At 45.7% G+C, this 21,999-nt stretch overlaps 1 protein-coding gene across 1 annotated transcript; it reads right to left on the reverse strand.

Annotated features, from left to right (window-relative positions):
- Nucleotides 1-7,690: 7,690 nt before the first annotated feature.
- Nucleotides 7,691-19,779, reverse strand: LOC120587049 (zinc finger protein 814-like). The gene is given in 4 exon segments (XM_039843660.1): nucleotides 7,691-9,240; nucleotides 9,243-10,547; nucleotides 18,267-18,393; nucleotides 19,513-19,779. Coding segments are annotated over 4 exon segments (2,799 nt in total). The 5' UTR covers nucleotides 19,546-19,779; the 3' UTR covers nucleotides 7,691-7,906.
- Between the last annotated feature and the right edge of the window lie 2,220 nt (nucleotides 19,780-21,999).

Genomic DNA, 21,999 nt, shown 5'->3' on the forward strand with positions numbered 1-21,999 from the left:
ATTATTTTGAGATGTAAGTTTTAAAAAGTTATTAAGGAGTTTATGTAGTTATTCAAAGACAGTGGCAGAAATAGCACTCTGAAGTATCAAAGGATGTTGAAGAAAGTTAGTATCTCAGAAAATTTTTACAAGGGCTTTTATTCTTGAAAACATTAAATGATACCAGCTTAGAGAAAGAACTGAAGTGGACATTTAGAGTAGCCGAATTAGTACAAATGAAGAACTTGAGGTGTCGTGTTTATTCACAGCTCTAATAAATGTTCATTGAGAAAATTCTCAGTATCAGGCACTGCTGTAGGAGCATGAGAGACATGACTGACAAAAGCCCCTCGCACTCATGCAGCTCAAATTCTTCCATGTGCAGACAGGAAACGTAAAAGAAAAAGTGTAACTACATAGTAAGTTACAATGTAACATAGAGAAGTCCAAAGACTCATCTAATATTATCTTAAGTCAGATACGAGTGAGACTCAAGGTGCAATTCAGCCTGAGGCAAAATCCCTTTCCAGCTATGAACCTGTGAAACCAAAATGGTGAAACAGGAATAGTCTGGACGTTTCCATTCCAAAAGGAGGAAATGAGAAATGAAGACGTAAGGGCCCCAAGGACACCCAAAGCCAAGCAAACTAAACCTCGCGAGATCACATGGCTCATAGATAATCTCTTTTGGCTCAAGGCTCTGCCTTCAGGACCCACTGGAACAGTGGTCCTTTCTCTGAAGTTGGGCTGGATGTGAGTCTTGCCCCCAGGGACCGGGCTGGCAGGAATTCCACCCTCAGGGCTTAATACGGACACCCTGGTTGGTTCCATCCCCGAGACACTGAGATAAGTGTTCTCGGTGTGAACCATTGTGGTGGTCATGGAAATGGGACAAGTGAATGGATCTGATATCAGTGTTTGAAATAGGACAGCCCAGATTTTCTGACTGTGACGGCGAGGGAGTAAGGTAGGAGTCAGGGATGACTCCAAGATTTCTGGGGTTAGCAAATGGAAGGATAGAAGCTCTGTCACTGAGACGGGTAGTCTGTGGTGGGAGAAATCTTCATTGGGATCAGCAGCTGTCTTCTTGGCCACGTTCAATGTGTGAGATATTTCGGAAAACGGAGGAGTGGAGTTACTTAGTGGGCGTCTGGACACACAGGTCTGGAACTGTGGGAAGGGCTTCCGAATGGACCTATCTGCAGAAGGCTGTGGACAGTGTGTGGACCGGGGGGAGCTTTGGGTAACATGTGTAGGAGGAATCCTGGACATGATGGACATGTTAATAGGAAAACAGGAAGGGGAGGGTGCGCGCTACAGCGGGACCATAGCTCTGCTGATGTCTACACCTTCTAACTTGGGTACACGGGTGGCGTTGAGAAGAGAGGATAAACTGGCGGGTGGCCAAGGCTTCTGAGGAATGAGTGGACATTAGATGGACATGGAGGCCTGCTGTTTATTTACTGCTCTACATGGTAGGAGGGGGTGGGGCCCCACATGCGAGGCTGAGAGACATCATCTGCCTGCTTCTTGTTCTTGCTGTGCGCTGAGACCGTAATCAACGTGGCCATGAGTTGAGAGTGGGCAACGGGGCCTGTTACCTTCTCTGAGTTGGGGAGAATGGGAGGTGGGGAACCAGGAGATGGATGTGGGCGGGGGAGGAGTGGGGAGATACCAATTTACGGTTTTAGGAGAAAAGCTAGTCGTACACTGAACCATCCTGTTATGACAGGGTATCACCTTTGAGGGTATGGCCATTAGCTTCTCCCAGGAGTGGGGTCCCCTTGGTGAGGCTCAGAGGCTCGTGTACTGTGCACAAGATGCTGGAGAACTTTGCACTTACTGTTTCCATGGGTAAGACCCTCACACCCCACCTCGTGTCCTGAGCTTGTCTCTGTCTTTCCTCTCTCCCAGTCATTTCTGTCATGCCACAGCGGGACCATAGCTCTGCTGATGTCTACACCTTCTGGCACTTGTGCTGTGGGCATGAGCACTGAGCTGTGTGCACTGCTCCGAGAAAATCTCCCCCAGGGCAGCCCTGCCACCTTCTGCTTCAAAGAAGGAAGGCGATTGTCAGGGAATCAGAAATTTTGAAGTCAGCCATATGGCTCTCAACCGGCTTGCCTTCCCCTAGGCATGGGCACAGGGTGACAGCTCTGTGGGTTATTGATTCTGCCCGCTTCCTACAGAAGACATTTTCTGGTGATTGCCTGTGCTGAGTTGCAGGCATCGTTGTGATCATTCTTGATGTGAACCATGGCTGCTCTTGTAAGCACCTCTTTTGAGGTTGTAATATTTTCCTCGTACGCTGAGCTGCTCTGAATCACAAACTTTTGCCAGCTGGGCTTTTCCCCCTCAGAGCCATCTTTTTAAAATGGAAACATACCAAGAGCCATTCTTTGAGATGCAAACGTTATGAGAGACAGCTAGCTCCTCTCCCCTACTCCCGCGGGAGGGGAGAAGCCTGACCTCCATACTCTCCTGGTCCCAGTGTCGAAAACCACCTGCTGTTATGAAGCTGTTTGTCTTTCCTTTGGATAAAGCCCCAAAGCTAACAGAATCACCCCAATTACCAGGCAGAGTTAGGATGAACTCCAAATGACAGATGGCACTGTCAAGTCCTCTTACTTGAGGACTAGCTCTGTTTATCTTGAATACATGCATGTAATGGATTTTACCTGCTTAGCTATGTAGAGAGGCGAGTTTTTCTGTCTTTGAACTTGATAGTGGATTGACTGCCTGATGAGCATCAAACTCTGGTTTAATAATTACTTAATAATGTAACTGTTTCTGTCTCTATTACCTTTGTGGAGAGCATTTCTGGGCTGGGAAAAAAAATTTTTACTTCCCCAGCAGGCGCCATCACACAACTGACTGCAAAACCAAACCTCAGCACCCACCTCAGTAGGGGACGCGACAGCACAGCGCTGCAGACAGCGGGAAGCGAGGCCTCCGCACCAAGAGCGCCACGGGCGAGGAGGAGCCCTGCGGGTATTTTTAGGAGGCGGGCAGTATTTGTTCTATTTAAAGAGAAACTGAAGTTCATGCAAATTTGAAGAGTTTATTTGAGCAAACGGCAATTCCAATCGGCTGCACCAAACCAAACGAGGACGCAGGAAAGCGAAGCAAGGAAATTGCTTGATTGGCTACAGCTCAAGGAGTTGCCTCACTTGGGAAGGCCTAGCTGCCTGTTTCTGGTTGGTTGTCCATTGAGGCATTTACAAGACTACTCTGGCCTCCTTGTTTCGGTTCCAAGCCAAAGCAGCAGGTGGCTAGGTGGCTCTAGTATCTTGACGCCATCCCAGGGTTCCTCAGCAGTGGAGGCCCTGAAACTTGAACCCTTTACGCCATTAGCCTGTTTGGCTCACTGCGGACACTCAGAAGGCGTCCGCTAGAAGAAGCCTTAGCTCTACGGCTCTGTCCGGGTCTGCAACCTACAGCCCCATGAACTGAACGGCGGCAGCTTGGCCGTGGCTAGAAAACTTGTTCTCAGGGTTTCATCGCTGCATCGGCGCTGTCCATCAGCACCACCAATGGCCTGATTAGAAATGCCACTTTGCCACCACCCCAAGCACAAACCTATGGACTAAGACACTTTAGGAACAAGAGACAAGAATTGGTGTTTTAAGGCGCCTTCAGGTGATGCAGATGTGTAATGAAAAGAATCCCATTTATAAACATAGAAAGTGAAAAGCCCCCAAGCATCTCACCTCCTGGAAAAAAAAAATTTGAGAGAGTATCCATTTAGACTGTTTTTGGCATAGGCATGGACTGCTGCGTGTCTGCGTGTTCATATATCCCTTTACGTATGGTTTTCCTTAGTACAATGCAGTCACACTTTACCAATCTGCACTGACGTTTTCCCTCTTAATAATATATCTCTTTCAAAACCTAACTGTTGAGGAGCTGGAATCTGACTTACGCGCCACCGTAGAGACTGTGGCTGGGCATCGCCGGAGGGACCAGTGGAGGGAGGCTGGCTCCAGAGGGAGCAGGGACGTAGCCGGGAGGGTCCCTCCTATGCCACCTCCGCAGGGGTGCGGGGCCCCCAGCTGTCGCCTTCCACACCTGTGTCGACCCTGCCCCCCACCCCTGTGCACCGTGGGTGTGTGGCCCCTCACTGCGGCCCCCAGCGCTCTGCACCCCGCATTCCGCCTGGCTCGCTCCCTTCTTGCCATCCCCTCCAAGATGCAAACTCAGGTCACACTGCCACTGGGACTTGAAGTACCCTCATCTCCGAAGGAAAAGAACTCACCTGGTGCCCTCAGGGACACATGAGCAGGCTGAGCCTGGTGTGGACCCTGCCCCACATGGGGTGCCCAGGGGACCATCCGCCCAGTCGCTCCTGGGCCTGTCCTTTGGAGAGGCCCTGCCAGAGCCGGGGACAGCCAGCGACGACCCCAGCGCCCGGTGCTTCTTCCTGGGCTTGGGGCGTCTGGAGAAGCGGCCCCAAGCGTGCTGAGCTCCACGGAAGGTAAATACCTGTTGGGACCAACGATCGCAGAAAGGGAAAGACGAGAGTCACCTGCACACAGCGAGGGCGACTCCTCACCAGGCACTGGCGAGATCCGAGGCAGCGCGGGACTGCGTTCTCATACCTTGTGTCACCACTGATGAGGCCACTCGGGGTCCCCACGGACCCGATGGTGCTGGGGGGCGGTGCCTCCCCTCTGCCGGGTCTGGATTCTAACCTCTCCTGCCCGTGAGGCGTCTGCAGCCGTCTGACCAGCTCGCAGCCCCGTCTGTCCTCTGCCCGCTTTGCGGTCGCCTCCTGCACACCGAGCTGAGTTCTCACGAACTCCACAGGACGCCGCTGGTTCTTCAGCTCCTCGCCGGAGCATGTCACTCTCACAGTGGGAGAACTGCCACCGGACACTGGCGCACACTGCCGCCCGAGGCTCAATGTATTGGGCTACTAGAAGGCTCCACTTAAGCGACGGAGATTAGATTAATAATAGACTTAAAACTTAGACGTGTACGGTGTTTGTGACCATGACGTTACGCATGACACAAAGTTTTGAAGGAAATGAGAAAGTATTCTTCCAGTATTTAGAAACGATGCCTGCGTACAGCACAACATCCCTCACAGGATTTGAGAATGAGTAAAACTCCAACGTCTTTGTTGATTCGGTGTCTTATTTGTAAAACAAAACGAGAAACAGCCGTATCTTCCGAAGAAAAACAGGCAAACAGAAAAACTGACATGATCAGAAATTGTCCAAAATATACACAGGTGGCTACTAAAGACATGAGAAAATGCTCAAAACCCCGACCCCCTAGGGAGATGCGATTCAAACCACAGAGGTAGTGTCGGATGTCACTAAAAGGGCTGACGTCAAAGACTGGCCACATCGAGCACTACAGGGATGTGGAGGAAATGGGACTCGAATACGCCGCTGGTGGAAACGCGGTCATTTTTCATCAGAGTTTGGCAGTTTCTCAAAAAGTTAAACTCTCATCTCTGTGTGCTAGGCATGGCACTTTGAGTTGTAACGAAAAGAAAAATGAAACACTTCTCCATGTAAAGAATCGTAATGAAAATGTTCAGAGTGGCTTTATTTGCAATAGTCCAAAACTGAAAATAGGCCGACTGGCCGAACACAGATGAACGGCTAGAGGTACATAGACATATACGCAAAAACATATATATTTAAAATTATTATTGAGTAATAAAAGAATGAATTACTTATATAAGCACCACTGATGAATCGCAAAACAATTATGCAGCATGAGTGGAGGGAAAATTAGAATAAACTTAAAATTTCATCACATAAAAGTCTAGAAAAATGCAAACTAATCAGTAGAGAGTAAATCAATGGTTGCTGTGAGGTCCAGGAAGGGCATGGAGATTATAAAAGGACACGAGGCAAATACACGAGTGACAGATCTTCATTATAATAGCTGTGACGATAGTTTCACAGGTTCTTACACATGGGAAAACTTATGAAACTGTGAACTTTAAATATGTTTTAATGCATGTGAATCCTATTTTACTAAAGCTTTAAAAGTTGTCCAAAGTAAAAATCTAGATCTCCCACCGTTTTCGGAAAGCGAGCCTTGTTAACTCTATGCCGAGTCTCCAGATTTTCCCGTCCTAGCAAAGTCAGTCCGGTCGCAGTCGCAATAAAGGACAGATGTGGTTATTACCCAGACTATGCGCATTTCTTAGGGTCATACCTATGTCAGAACTTATCAAACTGTACACTTTAAATATATGCAGGTAGTACATTTAAGTTATACCTTGGGAAGCCTTAAAAAATGGCTCAGGATACAAGTTTATGTCTCGATCTCTTTGGAAAACAAGTTTGATGATCCCGTATTGACTCCACCATCTCTAGGGGCCAATATCGCCTCAGTGGCAGCAAATACGGTGAGTAATGAAAACCCTTTCTACCTGAGTGGACAGGAACGCTGCCTGGGTCCAAAGAGCCACATCCCCAGACCACAGATCCCCGCTTTCGGCTTTCCTATTGTGCAGTAACAGCTTTGAGGCGGACGTCACTGAGAGGCTACGGGAAATCGAAACATCTGTCAATGATTTTTATTTTTTCTGACAATAACATCAACATCGGCTACACAGAAAGACAGGCCTGGAGGTGCTGAGAAGTTTGCACACACCGATCATGCAGGCACAGTAAACATTTCTAGATGCACTTTCAGAAGAGGCACATTCCACTGAGTTGGCTGTGGTCTCCTCCAATCCCTATTAGGCCGGTGTTTCTGTACAAAGTACGGTATCCTTTGGAACTAGTGGCCTTACAACCAGTGACTGTAGCCCAGCAAATTATAGACATCGTGGCATATGATTCTTCATAGACCTGAGGAAAGTTTCCCCTCAACAGTGCTGGCATAATCTGTGATCTATGCTTTGAATGAAAGATACTCCCAGAACACTCCCAGAAGAACCTGAGGTTCTCATATGTGCCCTCACCTCGGGTTACCTCTGAGAATCCTTAAACATAGAGCGTCCAGGCCTCAAATGACAATCAGAAAGTTTTTCAGTCCTGTCTAGGAAGCCACGAAAAGCAAGGCAAATTTTGTCACAAGTGGCAAGTTCTTTTCTGCTATCATACAGTTCTTAAACAGTTTAGAGTCTGAGACCCCTAAAAAGTGTTTCACCTCTTCAAGCCTGTAGAACCCAAATCAGTTTGCAAACTACCCCACAGTAAACATAGCACCCGAGATCAAACAGGAGTAAGGCCGTGATTATTGTACAAACCAAAGCAATGTGCAGCAGGCACTTCTCAAGTTCATGAACCGAGAGCTGGAAAAACTCATTACAGCTATCACATCAGACCAACGTGACCCTGGAAAACGCAGTTATTTCTTGGCAGGATGCCAGCCAAACTCGTGCTATTCTCTGGGTCATGTCCAAGGTTGTCAAGGAGGAGGGAAAACTAATCCCTAAGTGCTCAGGTTGCTCCTAATTTGCTCCAATACATGGGAGACCAGGGGTCACTTCCCTTGAGCACACTGGGGTGGCAAACGATACAAACTCTGTTGACCTGCCAGTGGGTAAAGCTGAAATGGCTTTAGCCACAGAAAATAGAAGCAACATAAACCTGGAAAGAACCCTTAGCAAATTAAAAAGTGCAACACATTCACGAATGCTTCCCATACAAGTGAAACTTATGGGAAATCTCCCCAATGTGCACATTCAGATGTACGAGAGTCAATTCAGACAAAGGGTCCTCGAAGAGTTTCTTCTGGTGCTGGAACACCGAGGAACACTGCGCACTCCCTGCACAGCTAAGGCCCTTCTCTGGTGTGAATTCTCTGATGTTGAGAGAGGGTAGACTTTCGCATAAAAAATTTCCCACATTCACTGCACTCATAAGGCCTTTCTCCAGTGTGACCTTTCCGGTGTTGACTGTACTGCGAACTATCCCTAAATGACTTTCCACACTCGCTGCACTCATAAGGCCTTTCACCAGTGTGAACTCTCTGATGATAGAGGTTTCGAGCTACAGATAAACACTTCCGCATTGCTGCACTCATAAGGCCTTTCTCCAGTGTGAACTCTCTGATGATAACGAAGGGTGGATCCAGAGGCAAAAGACTTTCCACACTGACTGCATTCGTAAGGCTTTTTTCCCGTGTGAACTCTCTGATGATAAGAAAGGGTGTCGCTACTGGCGAACGATTTCCCACACTCACTGCACTCGTAGGGCCTTTCTCCAGTGTGAACTCTCTGGTGGCGAACCAGTATCGAGCTACTCGTGAAAGATTTCCCACATTCGCGGCACTGATAAGGCCTTTCTCCCCTGTGAAGCCTCTGGTGATAACCAAGGCCAGAGGTAGAGGTAAAAGATTTCTCACATTCACTACACTTATAAGACCTTTCCCTATTATGAATTTTCTGGTGTATTGAGAGAGAAGATTTGTGGCTAAAGGTCTTCCCACATTCCCTGCACTCGTAAGGCCTTTCTCCAGTGTGGCCTCGCCGGTGTTTATTGAACTGTGATCTATCCTTAAAGGTCTTCCCACATTCACTGCACTCATAAGGCCTTTCTCCAGTGTGGACTCTGTGATGGTAACGGAGGCTGGAGCTAAAGGTAAAAGACTTGCCACATTCACTGCACACGTAAGGTTTTTCTCCCGTGTGCACTCTCTGATGGTAATGGAGAGTAGAACTAGATGTAAAAGATTTCCCACAGTCGGTGCATTTGTAAGGCCTCTTCCCTGCATGAGTTCTCTGATGGTAACAGAGAGTGGAGCTGGAAGTAAACGACTTCCCACACTCACTGCACACATAAGGTTTTTCTCCTGTGTGAACTCTCTGATGTTGAATGAGTGTCCACTTATTGTTAAAAGATTTCCCACATTCGTTACACTTGTAAGGCCTTTCTCCTGTGTGAACTCTCTGGTGTAAAATGAGGTTATTTCTTCGAATAAAGGATTTTCCACATTCGCTACACTCATAGGGCCTTTCTCCGGAGTGAGTTTTCTGATGATACTGGAGGTCAGATCTAGAGATAAAGGATTTCCCACACTCGGTGCACTCGTAAGGCCTTTCTCCTGTGTGAACACTCTGATGATAACGAAGGGCAGAGCTGGTGGTAAAAGATCTTCCACATTCACTGCACTCATAGGGCCTTTCGCCAAGGTGACCTCGCTCATGATACTGAAGGGTGGAACTACAGGTAAAAGATCTACCACATTTACTGCACACGTAAGGCTTTTCTCCTGTATGAATTCTCTGGTGTCGAATAAGTGTCCACCTATTGTTAAAAGATTTCCCACAGTCGCTGCAGTCATAAGGCCTTCCCCTGTGTGGACTCTGTGATGATAACGGAGGCTGGAGCTAAAGGTAAAACATTTCCCACATTCGCTGCACTCGTATGGCTTGTATCCTGAGTGAACTCTTATATGTATAATGAGATTATTTCTTCGGGTAAAAGACTTCCCGCATTCGCTGCACTCAAAAGGCCTTTCTCCAGTGTGAACTCTGTGATGGTAACGAAGAGCCGTACGAGTGATAAAGGACTTCCCACACTCACCGCACTCATAAGGCCTTTCCCCAGAATGGACCCTCTGATGATAACGCAGGTCAGACCGAGAGATAAAAGATTTCCCACAATCGCTGCACCCATAAGGCCTTTCTCCCGTGTGAGAGCTCTGGTGATAACTGAGGGCAGCGAGAGAGGTAAAAGATTTCACACAGTCGTTACACTTATAAGGCTTTTCTCCACTCTGAACTCTCTGATGTCGAATGAACACCGAGCTATGACTAAAAGACTTGGTGCATTCGCTACACGTATAACTGTTTTTCCCATTGTGCCAGTCCCGGGGAGGAACGAGGACAGATTTGTGGCTTACGGATTTCCCACATTTGCCACACTTGTGCTGCCTTGCCCCGGCAGGAAGTCTTCGGTGTTGACTGAAGGGTGAGCTTCCCCTGACGGATTTTCCATAGTCGCCACCCACAGAAAAACTTTTTCCAGCGTGGAGTCTCTGGTGAATGACAAATGCGGATTTGTACCTAAATGTTTTCCCACATTCGGTGCACACGAAACACTGTCTACCAGTGTGGACGTCCTGAACAAGTGTGTGCTTGGGGCTGTAGGCCTTCTTGCATTCTTTCGAAGCGCAGTGACTTTTTCTGCTTCGTAAATTTGTTGCTTCCCACTGGGTTATTCTGTTTGGCTTCTCGGCTTTATGAGCGGCCTGTTGCTGGGGAAGTCCTAAAGTGGTCAGCAAGTCCTTCTCAACCCTCCCACAGGTGAAGGGCTTCGGTGACACACGGACTCTGCAGCTCTTCACGAGTGAGACCCGGTCCTCACCGCTTACAGAAGCTTTCTCTGCCCTGTGCTGCTCCTGGTGCTGGTGACCGTTTGCGGTGACATAAAATCGTTTCGCACACGCACCGCACCTCAACAGTTTCTGGCTGTGTTGTGTTCCCTGCTGCTCAACCAAGTGGAAAATGTCTCTCAGGACTGGCCCGCAACCCTCACAGGGGTGTGTCTTCCGGGACGACAAAGCCTCCTTGGGATTCCTTGCCTGTGACCCCTTTGCAGACACGCTCTGTTCAAAGGGTGCCTCCCCATCTTCTGCTCCACAGCAGCAACCTGAACGCAAAGAAATGCTGGTGAAGTACATGGCGACTCTGGGAAAGAGACAACCCCACCGCAAATGTACATCTGCTGCACGTGGACCTGAGTGTCAAACGCTTTGCTGAACAAGAAAGTTGGAATTCATTGATGGATCGGCTGACCGTTGTGTCACTGGGTCTCTAAGGTCACACAATGGTGGAGACCTGACCGGGGGAAGGGTTCGGGGCAGAATATGACACGAGGAAGAGTGGCAGGGCGTACAACTCACGTCCACTGCTGACGGCGTCCTGCACATCCTTTTCTGCTGCTGACACAGTGCTCGATAGAGACATGCACCCGAGCCCAGGAAAATCTCACTAGAAAACAGACTGGCTGCTGCCCGAGGTCAATTCAGGGGTACGTGAACACCTCATGGCGCAACACGTGAGGGCCCATGTTGAGCACGACAGAAAGAGGGGTGAGATGTGGAGTCGAGGGAGCTACATATCCCTGGGCTGAAAACCACAGCAGAAATGACAGGTAGTGGAACTGACGAGTCAGCAAAGTGTCAAAGGTGGAAAAGGAAGGGTAGAAATTGGCTGTGGCTACTGGCGATGGCACAAAAACTCTGGCTGAACGAAGACATGTTCCGGGTACGATCTGAACAGTTCTGATGGCACAGTAGCCACAGGTGCCATTCGGAAGGACCGAACACCCCGTGAGCTCACTTTGCCATGGCCGCAGTCACATCCATCCTGTGATGCACAGTCTCTTCTCCATGAGTCTTAGAAGGGCAAGTACACTGGACATGGATGATACAAGTCCAAAGGGAAAAACAGAAATGAATGTCTAGCACTGTCCCAGAGCGGCTCAGCACACAACAGACCCAGAAAAGAGATCTAGATGAATAATGCCAGCATGATAGTGGAGGAAACCAGCCTTCGCCGCCCACGACAAAAAAATTAAGAAAGCTATCTGCAAACGAGACCGGCCCTGTGAAGGCTTAAGAGTCTAAGTTACGACAGCAGTGCAGTGGAGCATGAAAAAGAATAACCACACAAACAGAATCACTGAGGATATCAATTTAGTAAAGGCACCTAGAGAAGGGAAAAAAATCAGGCGGGGACCACGTGTCCCAACCCAAGGGCGCATGCCATCGCATTCCCCGACATCCTGCTCCGCAGAGGACTCTAGCGCCTTTGCCGCAGAGAGACTCCAGAGCCCCCAGTACAGCTGCGGAAGCCGAGTCTGCGCGGCAGAGGAGGCCAAGTATCTAGGTGTGGAACCCCGCTGCCTGCTCCACAGAGGACACTGCCCGCTCTCACACTTAGGTAACCAATTGTCATCACCACGGGAGAATAAGACACCGAGTTGCCCCCCATAAAAGAAAGAGCTACCGTTCTATTCCAGGACCAGGACAGCCATGCCCCTCCACCCTGAACACACCCCAGACCCCGAAGCCGCAAGTGCTCCTTGGACGTCTAGTTCCATAACCAGACTCCGCAGCTGTCACATAGATGCCTGTGTCTCAGGCACCAAAGCCGTGGCCACTGTGCGGTAGCCTGCTCCTCAGACCACAGAGACACTGTTTCTCTTCATGTACCTGTGCTCCGGTCACAAGATCCACTACCGATCACTGTATCACTGCATCTCACGCAGCAAAGTTGACGCCACCGCAGCCTATTCGGCGACCCTAGAACTGCTACTGCTCTGTGTCTAGTCACACTTTAGAACCCAGATCCATACCTGCTCTACAGGCGACCGAAAACCAGGCACCAACGCTGCCACAACCACGACGGCGCCCAAGGCTGCACCTGGCATCAAGAGGGACCGGTTCAGCCAAAACATTGCTCATGGGAGGAAGCACTCAGGAGGTCCCCAGGAAACTTCTCGACTGGTGTGGATACCCAAAGCCTTTGCTATTGAGAACCCTTATAACCTTTACTGAACGCTAGTGACAGAGTTGCAGACACTAAGCTGTTGGGGCTTCTTATAGTCAGAACTGCCACACCTCACCAAGCTGGCACACTCGCACTCACACACAGGTAAAGATCTTCCCCACTAAAACGTTTCCATAAAGTCTGGAAGAAATTCTACTCCATGAAATGTACGGACATCAACACAGGCCACCAAAACACACGAAAAATCAAGGAAACACCACACTTCCACGAAGGAACGCAATAAATTCTCAATCATCTCAAAGAAATGCAGATCTGTGAATGGTCAAAAAAAGGATTCAAGATAAGTGACTTAAGTAAGCTCAGCAAGCTACAGGAAAACAGGCAGTTCAAAAGAAATAAAGAAAATAATATACGAACAAAGTGAGATTTTCGGAAGAGAAACAGAAAACCTGAAACGGAACAAATTATGGTGCTGAAGAATACAATGAATGAAATGGAAAATGCAATAGAGAGCATCAACAGTTACCTTGACCAATCAGAAGGATGACTCTGAAACTGAAGGTAGGTCTTTGGATAGCATCCAGTCAAAGGAGAATAAATGCAAAAGCGCTGCAGAGAGTGAAGAAAGGCTACACAGATTATGGGTTATCATGAAACAAAAGAATATCCACAGTATGAGATCCTTAGAAGAAGAAGAAAGAGAGGAAGGAGTAAAAAGCTTATTTAAAGAAATAAAGGATGAAAACTTCCCAAATCTGGAGAGAAGTAGACATGTAGGTACATGATGCTCAATATCCCCAAACAGATTCAATCCAAAGAAGACTGCGCCAAGACACATTATGAAAGTAAAGAAATTTGAAAAGTAATGACAAACAGAATTTTAAAAGCTGCAGGAAAAAAGAAACTCATCCATATGAGGAAATCACCATAAGGGTATGAGCAGCTTTCTTAGCTGAAACACTGAACGCTGGGAGAGTAGATGATACGTTCTAAATGCTGAAAGGAAAAACTGCAAGCCAAGATCATTTATGAGCAAAGCTGTCCTTCAAAAACGAAGGAGACGCTTCCTCAGACAAACAGAAGCTGAAGGAGTTAGTTCATCACCACTTCCGCTACCCTGCAAGAAATGATATGGAGAGTTGTTCAAGTGGAAATGAAATTAGTACACTGATTAGTAACAGGAAAACATAAAACATACTGGTAAACTTCAGTATCTAGTCATATTCAGAATACTCTAACACTGTAGTAGTGTGTTAATCACTCGATTCTAGCACAAAGGACAAAAGACAAGAGTATTAAAAATAACTACACCCACAACAAATGGACCACGGTTAAAAAATACAAAAGATGTTAAATTGTGAAATCAAAAACAAAATGTGTGGGGGGGAGTAAAAGAGCAGAGTTTTTGTATGCAATTGAAGTTATCAGTTTAAAACTGGATGTTATACTTATGTTTTACATAAGCTCCATGGTAACCACAAACCAAAAACCTATAGTAGACACACAAGAAATAAAGACAGAGGAATAAAAGCATACCGTAAATCAGAAAGACAAGAGAAGAACAGGAGCCAGGCAATAATAAATGAGATGGTAATGGTAGGTTCTAATAAAATTGTCCAATAAAATGACTTCCATTAACTAAAAAAAAAAGGCCCAACTATATGCTGCCTACGATAGAATAACTTCAGCTTTAAAAACACACACAGGCTGAAAGTAAAGAGATTGAAAGAGATATTCCACTCAAATGGAAACCAAGAGAGAGCACAGGTAGCTCCACTTATATCAGACAAAATAGACTTTAAGTCGAAAACTGTCACAAGACACAAAGAAGGTCATAATGATAATGGAATCAATTCATCAAGAATATGTAACGATGTTATGTATACAGGTATCACATATGAAGAGCACCTAAATTAAGTATTAAGCAAAGAAACACCATATCCGAAGGCAGAAAAGACAGCAGCAGAATATTAATCATTTCGATACCTTTTTCAGCAATGGGTAGACAACCAGACAGAAAATTAAGAGAGACATATTCGAATTGAATGACACTTTAGTCCAAATGGATCTAACAGACATATATAGAACGTTCCATCCTATCTAGCACAATACACATTCTTCTCAAGTGTGAATAGAATATTCCCTAGGACAGATCACACATTACATCAAACAAGGCTTAACAATTTTCAGAACACTAAAATCACATCCAGTACCTTTTCTACACAACAGAGAAATTTAGTAGTCAGTAAAAGGAGGAAAGCTGAAAAATTCACAAATAGGTGGATATTAAACAACACTCTACTGACCCGTCAAAGAAAAAAATCAAAAGGAAAACAAAAAAAAAAATCCTGTAACAAGCAAAAATGGAAACAAAACAGATGGAATGTGCAAAGTAGCTCTAAGAGGAACGTTTAAAGCTATAAATGCCAGTGTTAAGAAAACGGATCTCCAACAACCTCACTTTATGCTGTGAGGAACTAGAGAGTGAAATTAGCAGAGCAAAGAAAAAACGAAGATCCGAGGGAAAAATAAATGAAACAGAAACTAGAAAAACAATAAAACCGACAATAAGAACCAGTTTAAGAACCAGTTTTTAAAAAATATAAATAAAAAAATAAAACAAATAAATAAAATTTAAACTTTAGCTAACCTTTCTTAGAATAGAGAGAAGACTCAAATAAATTAACTCAGAAATAAAAGTGGAGAAATTACAACTGACAGTACAGAAACACAAAGGATCACAAAAGACTACCATGAACTGTTACACACCAAGACATCAGATACTCTAGAAGACGCAGATAAGTTGCTTGAAACATACAACCTACCAACACTGAATCATGAAGACATAGAACATCTGAAGAGACCAAATAACAAGCAAGGAAATTAAATCAATGATTAAAAAAAAAAAAATCTAACAAAGAACAGGCTACAACCAGGTGGATTCACTGGTGAATTCTATTAACATTTTAACGATGATTAACGTCAATCCTTACACTCTTCCAAAAATCTGAAGAGGAAGAAACATTTCCAAACTCATTTCAGGAGGCCAGCATCAGCCTAACACCAAAGCTAGTCAAGGACACTGCAAGAAAAGAACTTTACAGGCCAACATCCCTGATGAATCACAGATGTTTAAAAAAAAAAGCAACGAATTATCAGCAAACAAATTCAATAGCACTTAAGAAGAATCATAAACTGTGATGATCGTGTGGGATTCATCCTTCAAATGCAAGGATGGTTCATCATAAGCAAATCAATAAATGTACTATACCATTTTAACAGAATGAGGTATGATCATCTCAATAGATGCAGAAAAGCAAATAACAAAATTCGGAATTCTTTCATGATAAAACTCACAAAAAATTAGGCGTAGAAGGTATGTACCTCAATAACAGAAAGGCCATACATGATAAGCCCACAGCTACCAGTATATTCAACAGTGAAAAGGTAAAAGCTTTTTCTCTAAGATCAGAAACAAGTGAAGGATGCCCAACCTCATTACAGCTGTTCAAAATAGTACTGGGACTTTTTTTTTTAAGTACTGGAATTTCTAGCCAGAGTGACAAGGTAAGAAAGAAAAATGAAAAGTATCCAAATCAAAAAAGAAGTAAAACTGTGTTTCCAGATAACGTGATCTTATGTGAAGATAATGCCAAAAACTCCACCAAAAAGCTGTCAGAATGAATAAACGAACCCAGTAAATTTGCAGAATACAAAGTCAAAATACAAAAATCAACTGTATCTATATTCTAATAATGAAATACCTCAATAAGAAATTAAGAAATTAATCCCACTTATAATAGCATTAAAAAGGCTAACAATATTTTTGATACTAGGAATAAATTTAACCAAGAAGGTGGAAATCTGGATTCTGAAAACAGTAAGACACAGATGAAAGAAATCAAAGACACAAACGAATGGAAAGATATCCCATGTTTTTGGATCGGAAGAATTATTATTGTTAAAATATCTCTACTACCCAAAGCAATCTACAGATTCAATGCAATTGCTACCAAAATTCCAATGGCATTTTTAGCAGAAAGAAAAAAAGAATCCAAAAATTCAAACCACAAATGACTCTAATAGCCAAAGCAATTTTGATCAAGATGATCGTTAGAGGTATCGCACTTTGTGATTTAAAATACATCACAAAAAATTAGTAATCAAAACAGTATGGTACTGCAATACCAGACACAAAGACCTATTAGAAAGAATATACACAGCCCCCAAAACCCCACACATTACATGGTAACTACTCTTTGACAAGGACACCAAGAACACACACTATTCTGTTCAATAAATGGTCTAGGAAAACTGGATATGCACATGCAGAGAGAAAAAACTAAGACCCTACCTTACACCACTCACACAAATTAACCCAAAGTGGATTAAAGACTTAAATATAACACATGAAAATGTAAAGCTCCCGGTGGGAAGGGAGAAAAAGCTCCTTGGCATTGGTTTTGGTAATGATTTGTTTGGATGTGGCACCCAAAGTACAGACGACAAAGGCAAAAATAAGTAAGTCTGGACTACATCAAACTAAAAAGCTTCTGTAGAGCGAAGGAAACAATCAACAAAAGGAAAAATCAGGAAATATTTGTAAAGGCTGTCTCATGGGAGTTAATACATAAAATATGTAAGGTACTCATACAACTCAATAGCAAAAGAACGATGCCATTAAAAATGGGCAAAAGATCTGAATAAACATTTTATCAAATATCTAAAAGTGGCTAATAGATATATAAAAGATGTTCACTTCATTAATCATCAGAAAAATGCAAATCAAAACGACAATATCACCACTCACCTGAAACGATGGCTACCATCATGAGAGCAAACACGAGCACTGGTGAAGGTGCAGATATAAGGGAACCCTTGTTTACTATGGTTGGAATGTGAAAAAAAAAAAAGTCTAACACTGTAAGGTGTCAGAGGGTTATTAGAATTATGGTGATCACTTCTTTAGGTATATAAATGTTGACTATGGTGTACTTCTGTAACTAACATAATATTGTATGTTAGCTATATTTTAATAAAAAATTTTTAAAAGGAAAAAAAGTCAAAAGTCATAGAAAGAGTAGACAGAATGCCAGGATCTGGGACATGGGAGGAAATGGGAAGATGTTGGTCAAAAGGTACAAATGTTCAGTTACGACATGAGTAAGTTCTGAGGATGTAATTAAGACCAAAGTGACTACAGTTAATATGGATTTTATATACTTAAAACTTACTGAGAGTAGATCTTAAGCATTCTTACCATAAAAAAATAATAAGGTAACTTTACGAGCTGATGGATGTTTACCTTTAATGTGGCAATTATTTCACCACATATCAAATCCCACACTGTACATTCTGATATATGTAATTTTATATCTCAAGAAGGCTGGGGAAAAATAAAGAAAAACAGATCTAAATACTACAAAGTGCGCTGGAAGGTGTTGAAAAGCAGCCCATGGTTTAGAAAAGTAACGACCATGACACTACCTACAATTCCTGGCACAGGCAGGGAGGGGGAAATGACAGGTCAAAGAAGGGATCAGACCCTGGGATACAGAAGTGATATGGATCTGACTCATTAACACACAGAGAGAAGGCAAGTGTGGGGGAATCCATTAGTCCCACTGCAAGACTAGTGACCTGTACCTCCTTCCTAAAAGGGTTCATTCAGTTCAGCAGGTACTAGGGCTTCAGGACAGAAGAGGGCACTGCATACAAACCAGCCCTAGCGACAGAGCAGCTACCCAGAAACCTGGGGAAAGCGGTGCCTGTGGTCCAGTGAGGACTGAGCGACGGGTGGGGCTGGCGCAGAGGGAGTGGAGCCCAGTCCGGGTTACTGGTGAGGCTGTCTTACCCAGCGAGGATACAAGTGCAAAGTTCTGCAGCATCACATCGAGATACAGGCATCTCTGAGCCTCATCAAGGAGCTTCCATTCCTCCCAGGAGAAGAACACAGAGACGTCCTCAAACGTCACACCGTCCTGTTATAATGGAGACAGATGGAACCATGAACACTGTTTCCAAGAACCCGCAATCCATCTCTCCCTGCACATCAACCCCACACTCGTCCTCCCCCCAACCGCACAGAATTTCCACATCCAGGTGCCACTGACGCCCACCCTACCCCCAGGGTCCCTTTAGTCACTGTGTTCAGCACTCAGCAACATCAGGCAGTAGGGCAGAGATGTAATCCAAGCTCTGGTCCTGGCTTGTAGGGTCCCACCTATCCTGTCCATCAATTCCCCTGGAGTCTCTAGATTGTGTCAAGCCACAGCTGAACGTGGGGTCCTGCTTCACCCCTCAGTCCTCACTCTGAGCGCCTTGGGGCCATCAGCTCACACTTCCTGTCAATATACACACCATTCCGGAGGCTGTGCCTCCCTCACACCTTCGGTTCCCACTTGCACTCCCACAGCTACGGATCTGGGGAAAGCCCCAAACGCTGCTCCGCAGGCCTCCACTCTACCTGGCCCCTGCTTCAATTTAGCTGCACCCAACCCCATGTGCATGTCAGGTGTCCACGACCCTCTTCTCCTGGTGTGACACACTTTCTGTCCCCTCGGCGGCTACAACTCTCTTCTCTCCATTCCACCTTCCTTAAAACCCCAGCCCTGACGGTCTCCATTACAGGCACAGTGACTTTCACAGCTGACATCTGCCTCAGACATTAGTCACCAGCAAGACGGAAATTTCCCCACGACCCATCAAAGCCCAGCACGAAGTTCTGCTGAAGCTGTACATTAGCGAAGAAACGGGAGCCTCTGCCTCCAGTGCCATAATGTCCACTCATCCTACCGAAGCCTTAGTCACCCGCCCGAGTGCTGTCCCATACCGTCACCACGATCACTTCTTTCTTTCACTTGTTTCTGTGCCCGGCACCTTGATCAGGTGCAGAGCAAATAAACCGCTCCCCGTCACGCGCCCTCCTCCTTCTGACCAGCCCGTAGCACTGCCATTACGATCTACACTCCCCCACCCAAAAGCGACCCGCCGGGCCGGGCTGCGGGACGGGAACGGCGCCCGCACGCGGAGCTTCAGGGTTCGCGGGGCTTCAGGGTTCGCGGGGCGGAGGGCGGTGAGGCCCGGGGACGCGCGCTCACCTGCGCTGGGCCCCGCGGCGCGGCCGCCGCCATCGGACTCTGGGGGCGGGGCGGGGCCGGACAAGAGCGGAGGGGGCGCAGGCCCCGCGGTCCCTGTCCCGGCCCCGGTCCCCGGGGTGGCGTCGAAAGCCTCAGACCCGCGTCCGTGCGGCTGGACGGGGATCACGACTCCGTCACACGTTCTGGGTGCGGCACCTGGATTCCTACCCAGCCATCGGAGCCAGAACAGACTTAGAGCAGGAAGAATGGCCGCCAGCAGGAGGAGAACGGAAGTCCCGCCCTAACGGGATGAAATCGCACGGAAATGCTTTCATCCCGATGGTTTACGGCTCAACTCCGCGCAGGGCCTTCTGGGTAACGTAGTTCCCAACGCTCTGGAGCCGGTGGGAAGGGAGGTCTCTATCCTAAACCACCAGATTCTTTGCCACAGGAGGGATCCTGTAAAGTTGTGCTCTTACCACCAGGGAGGGGCTTTGCGCGTTGCTAACTACGCCATAAACTCAATTCTGATGCTACCTACCTGAAGGTAGGTTAGGGACTCAGTCCCACAAGACTGCACCTCCCTATTTCAGATGCCAGTCACAAGTCGAGATGGTTATTTGTGCTTCCCACCAACTAGCTATTGTTAAATATTCAGTGGCAGGCCCAAAATGACCACTCATGCTGAAAGCCCTTTATACGAAACGTAGTTTAATATTTGATCTAATTGCGGTTTGAACCTCTCCCAGAAACATAATTTTTATCAACCAGTTTGGAATTTTCTAGCCAAGCACTATTAAGGTAATCTATCGTGCACCTTCTCCATCCCCCACGCCCCTATAGAAAGAGGCAATCTGCATGATAAAAACAAACAAACAAACACAAAAACTCTTCCAAGTCTTTTCTTCTAAAGAAAAGGTGTCCTGACCCCAAAATACCCTGTCTTTCATTAATAGCTACCTTGCTCTACCCTGCTTCCCATAAAACTTTTCTAAAAAGATCCCTGACTTCCTCTAAGGGTAGGTGACTTTGCCTGAAATAATCCACTCTTTTAACTTCTTATTCCCACCCTCTTTCTGCTTATAAAAATCTTCCATTTTGTATCATTTGGAGCATCCTTTAAATTGTTACATGGGCTGCTGCCCATTCAGTTAAGCTTTAAGTTTACTTGGTTGAATTTTATTTTAAACACTATAAATCAGAGATTCCTATAACCGCCTCCTCGAGTTAAACTAATTTGCTGGAGCAGCTCAATGAACTCATAGGAACATTTTTATGTTCTCGATTACCAGTTTATTACAAAAGAATAGATGTATTCTATTTACAAAAGAAGAGATGGATAGGGCAAGCTACGTGGGAAGGGGTGAAGTGCTTCCATGCCCTCTCTGAGTGCACCATCCTCCTCGCATCTCCACACGTTCACCAACTTGGAAGCTCTCTGAACCCCATCCTTTTGAATTGTTATGGAGGCTTCATTATATATCCACGATTGATAAATTTTGGTCAATGGTCATTGATTTAACCTCCAGCCACCCAGCCTTTCCTAGAAGTCAGGGGAGTAGAACGGAAAGCTCCAACCCTCCAATTACTTGGTTAGTTCCCCCTGGCAACTAGCCCTCATCCTTCCGAAGTAGGGAAGAGGCAAGAAATTAAAATGTTAAACAAGCTACATTCAGAGACTGCAATATGCTGATCAGCCCCGCAGCTGGGCCAGGAGAACACCTGCAGAACAAAGGAAGGTTTCTGCTGGGATTGCTAACAACCCATTCCCTACACCTGTGGAAGGGGAAATCGGAACCACAGTGTCTTTAAGTGGTGCCCTACGCAAAATAAAAACATTCGTTCCCTGTGGCTGAGGGATTTCAGCCTACATACTCTTCCCTTTCCCCTCCCTCACTGTATGTCCGTATCAAGGGAAATAGGTAAACAAAGTCTTTAAAGTGTAACACACGGGAACTAAAGAATAATGTATATGCTGAATTCCCTGAACACTCGGGGTCCCTCTCTGTCTCTGAGAGGAGACCAGGCTCTATGGAGTGTTACCCCTTTTCTAATAAACTTTCCTTTTGACTCTAACTTTGGCGTGTATGTTGAATTCTTTCTACATTCTCCGCAAAAGGACCCTCTTCTCTTGGCGTGGGGTTCGGTCTCCTCCTACTCGGGGAAATTTGCCCTGTCCTGCATCACTCAGGTGCTTTCCAAAATTTATATCTCATCAACATAAACTCAGGTGTGGTTGAAAGGAGTTTGTTATGAATATCAAGACGTTATTACTCTTATCACTTAGGAAGTTGCAAAGGTTTTAGGAGCTCTCTGCCAGAAATGGAGATGAAGACCAAATAAATATATTTCTTGTTGTAAATCACAATATCTGTCGAAAGAGAGAAAAGTGGCCGCCAAGGTAACACCCTTCGATGCGTTTGTGTCATTTCACAATGCCAGGTTTATTGAGCGGAACATTCTCTGTTGCGGTTCCTGTGAATTGGGTAAGAGACAATGAACACAGAA

This window comes from Pteropus medius, unplaced genomic scaffold (genome assembly GCF_902729225.1).
Source record: "Pteropus medius unplaced genomic scaffold, Ma_sr-lr_union100, whole genome shotgun sequence".
Taxonomy (NCBI): domain Eukaryota; kingdom Metazoa; phylum Chordata; class Mammalia; order Chiroptera; family Pteropodidae; genus Pteropus; species Pteropus medius.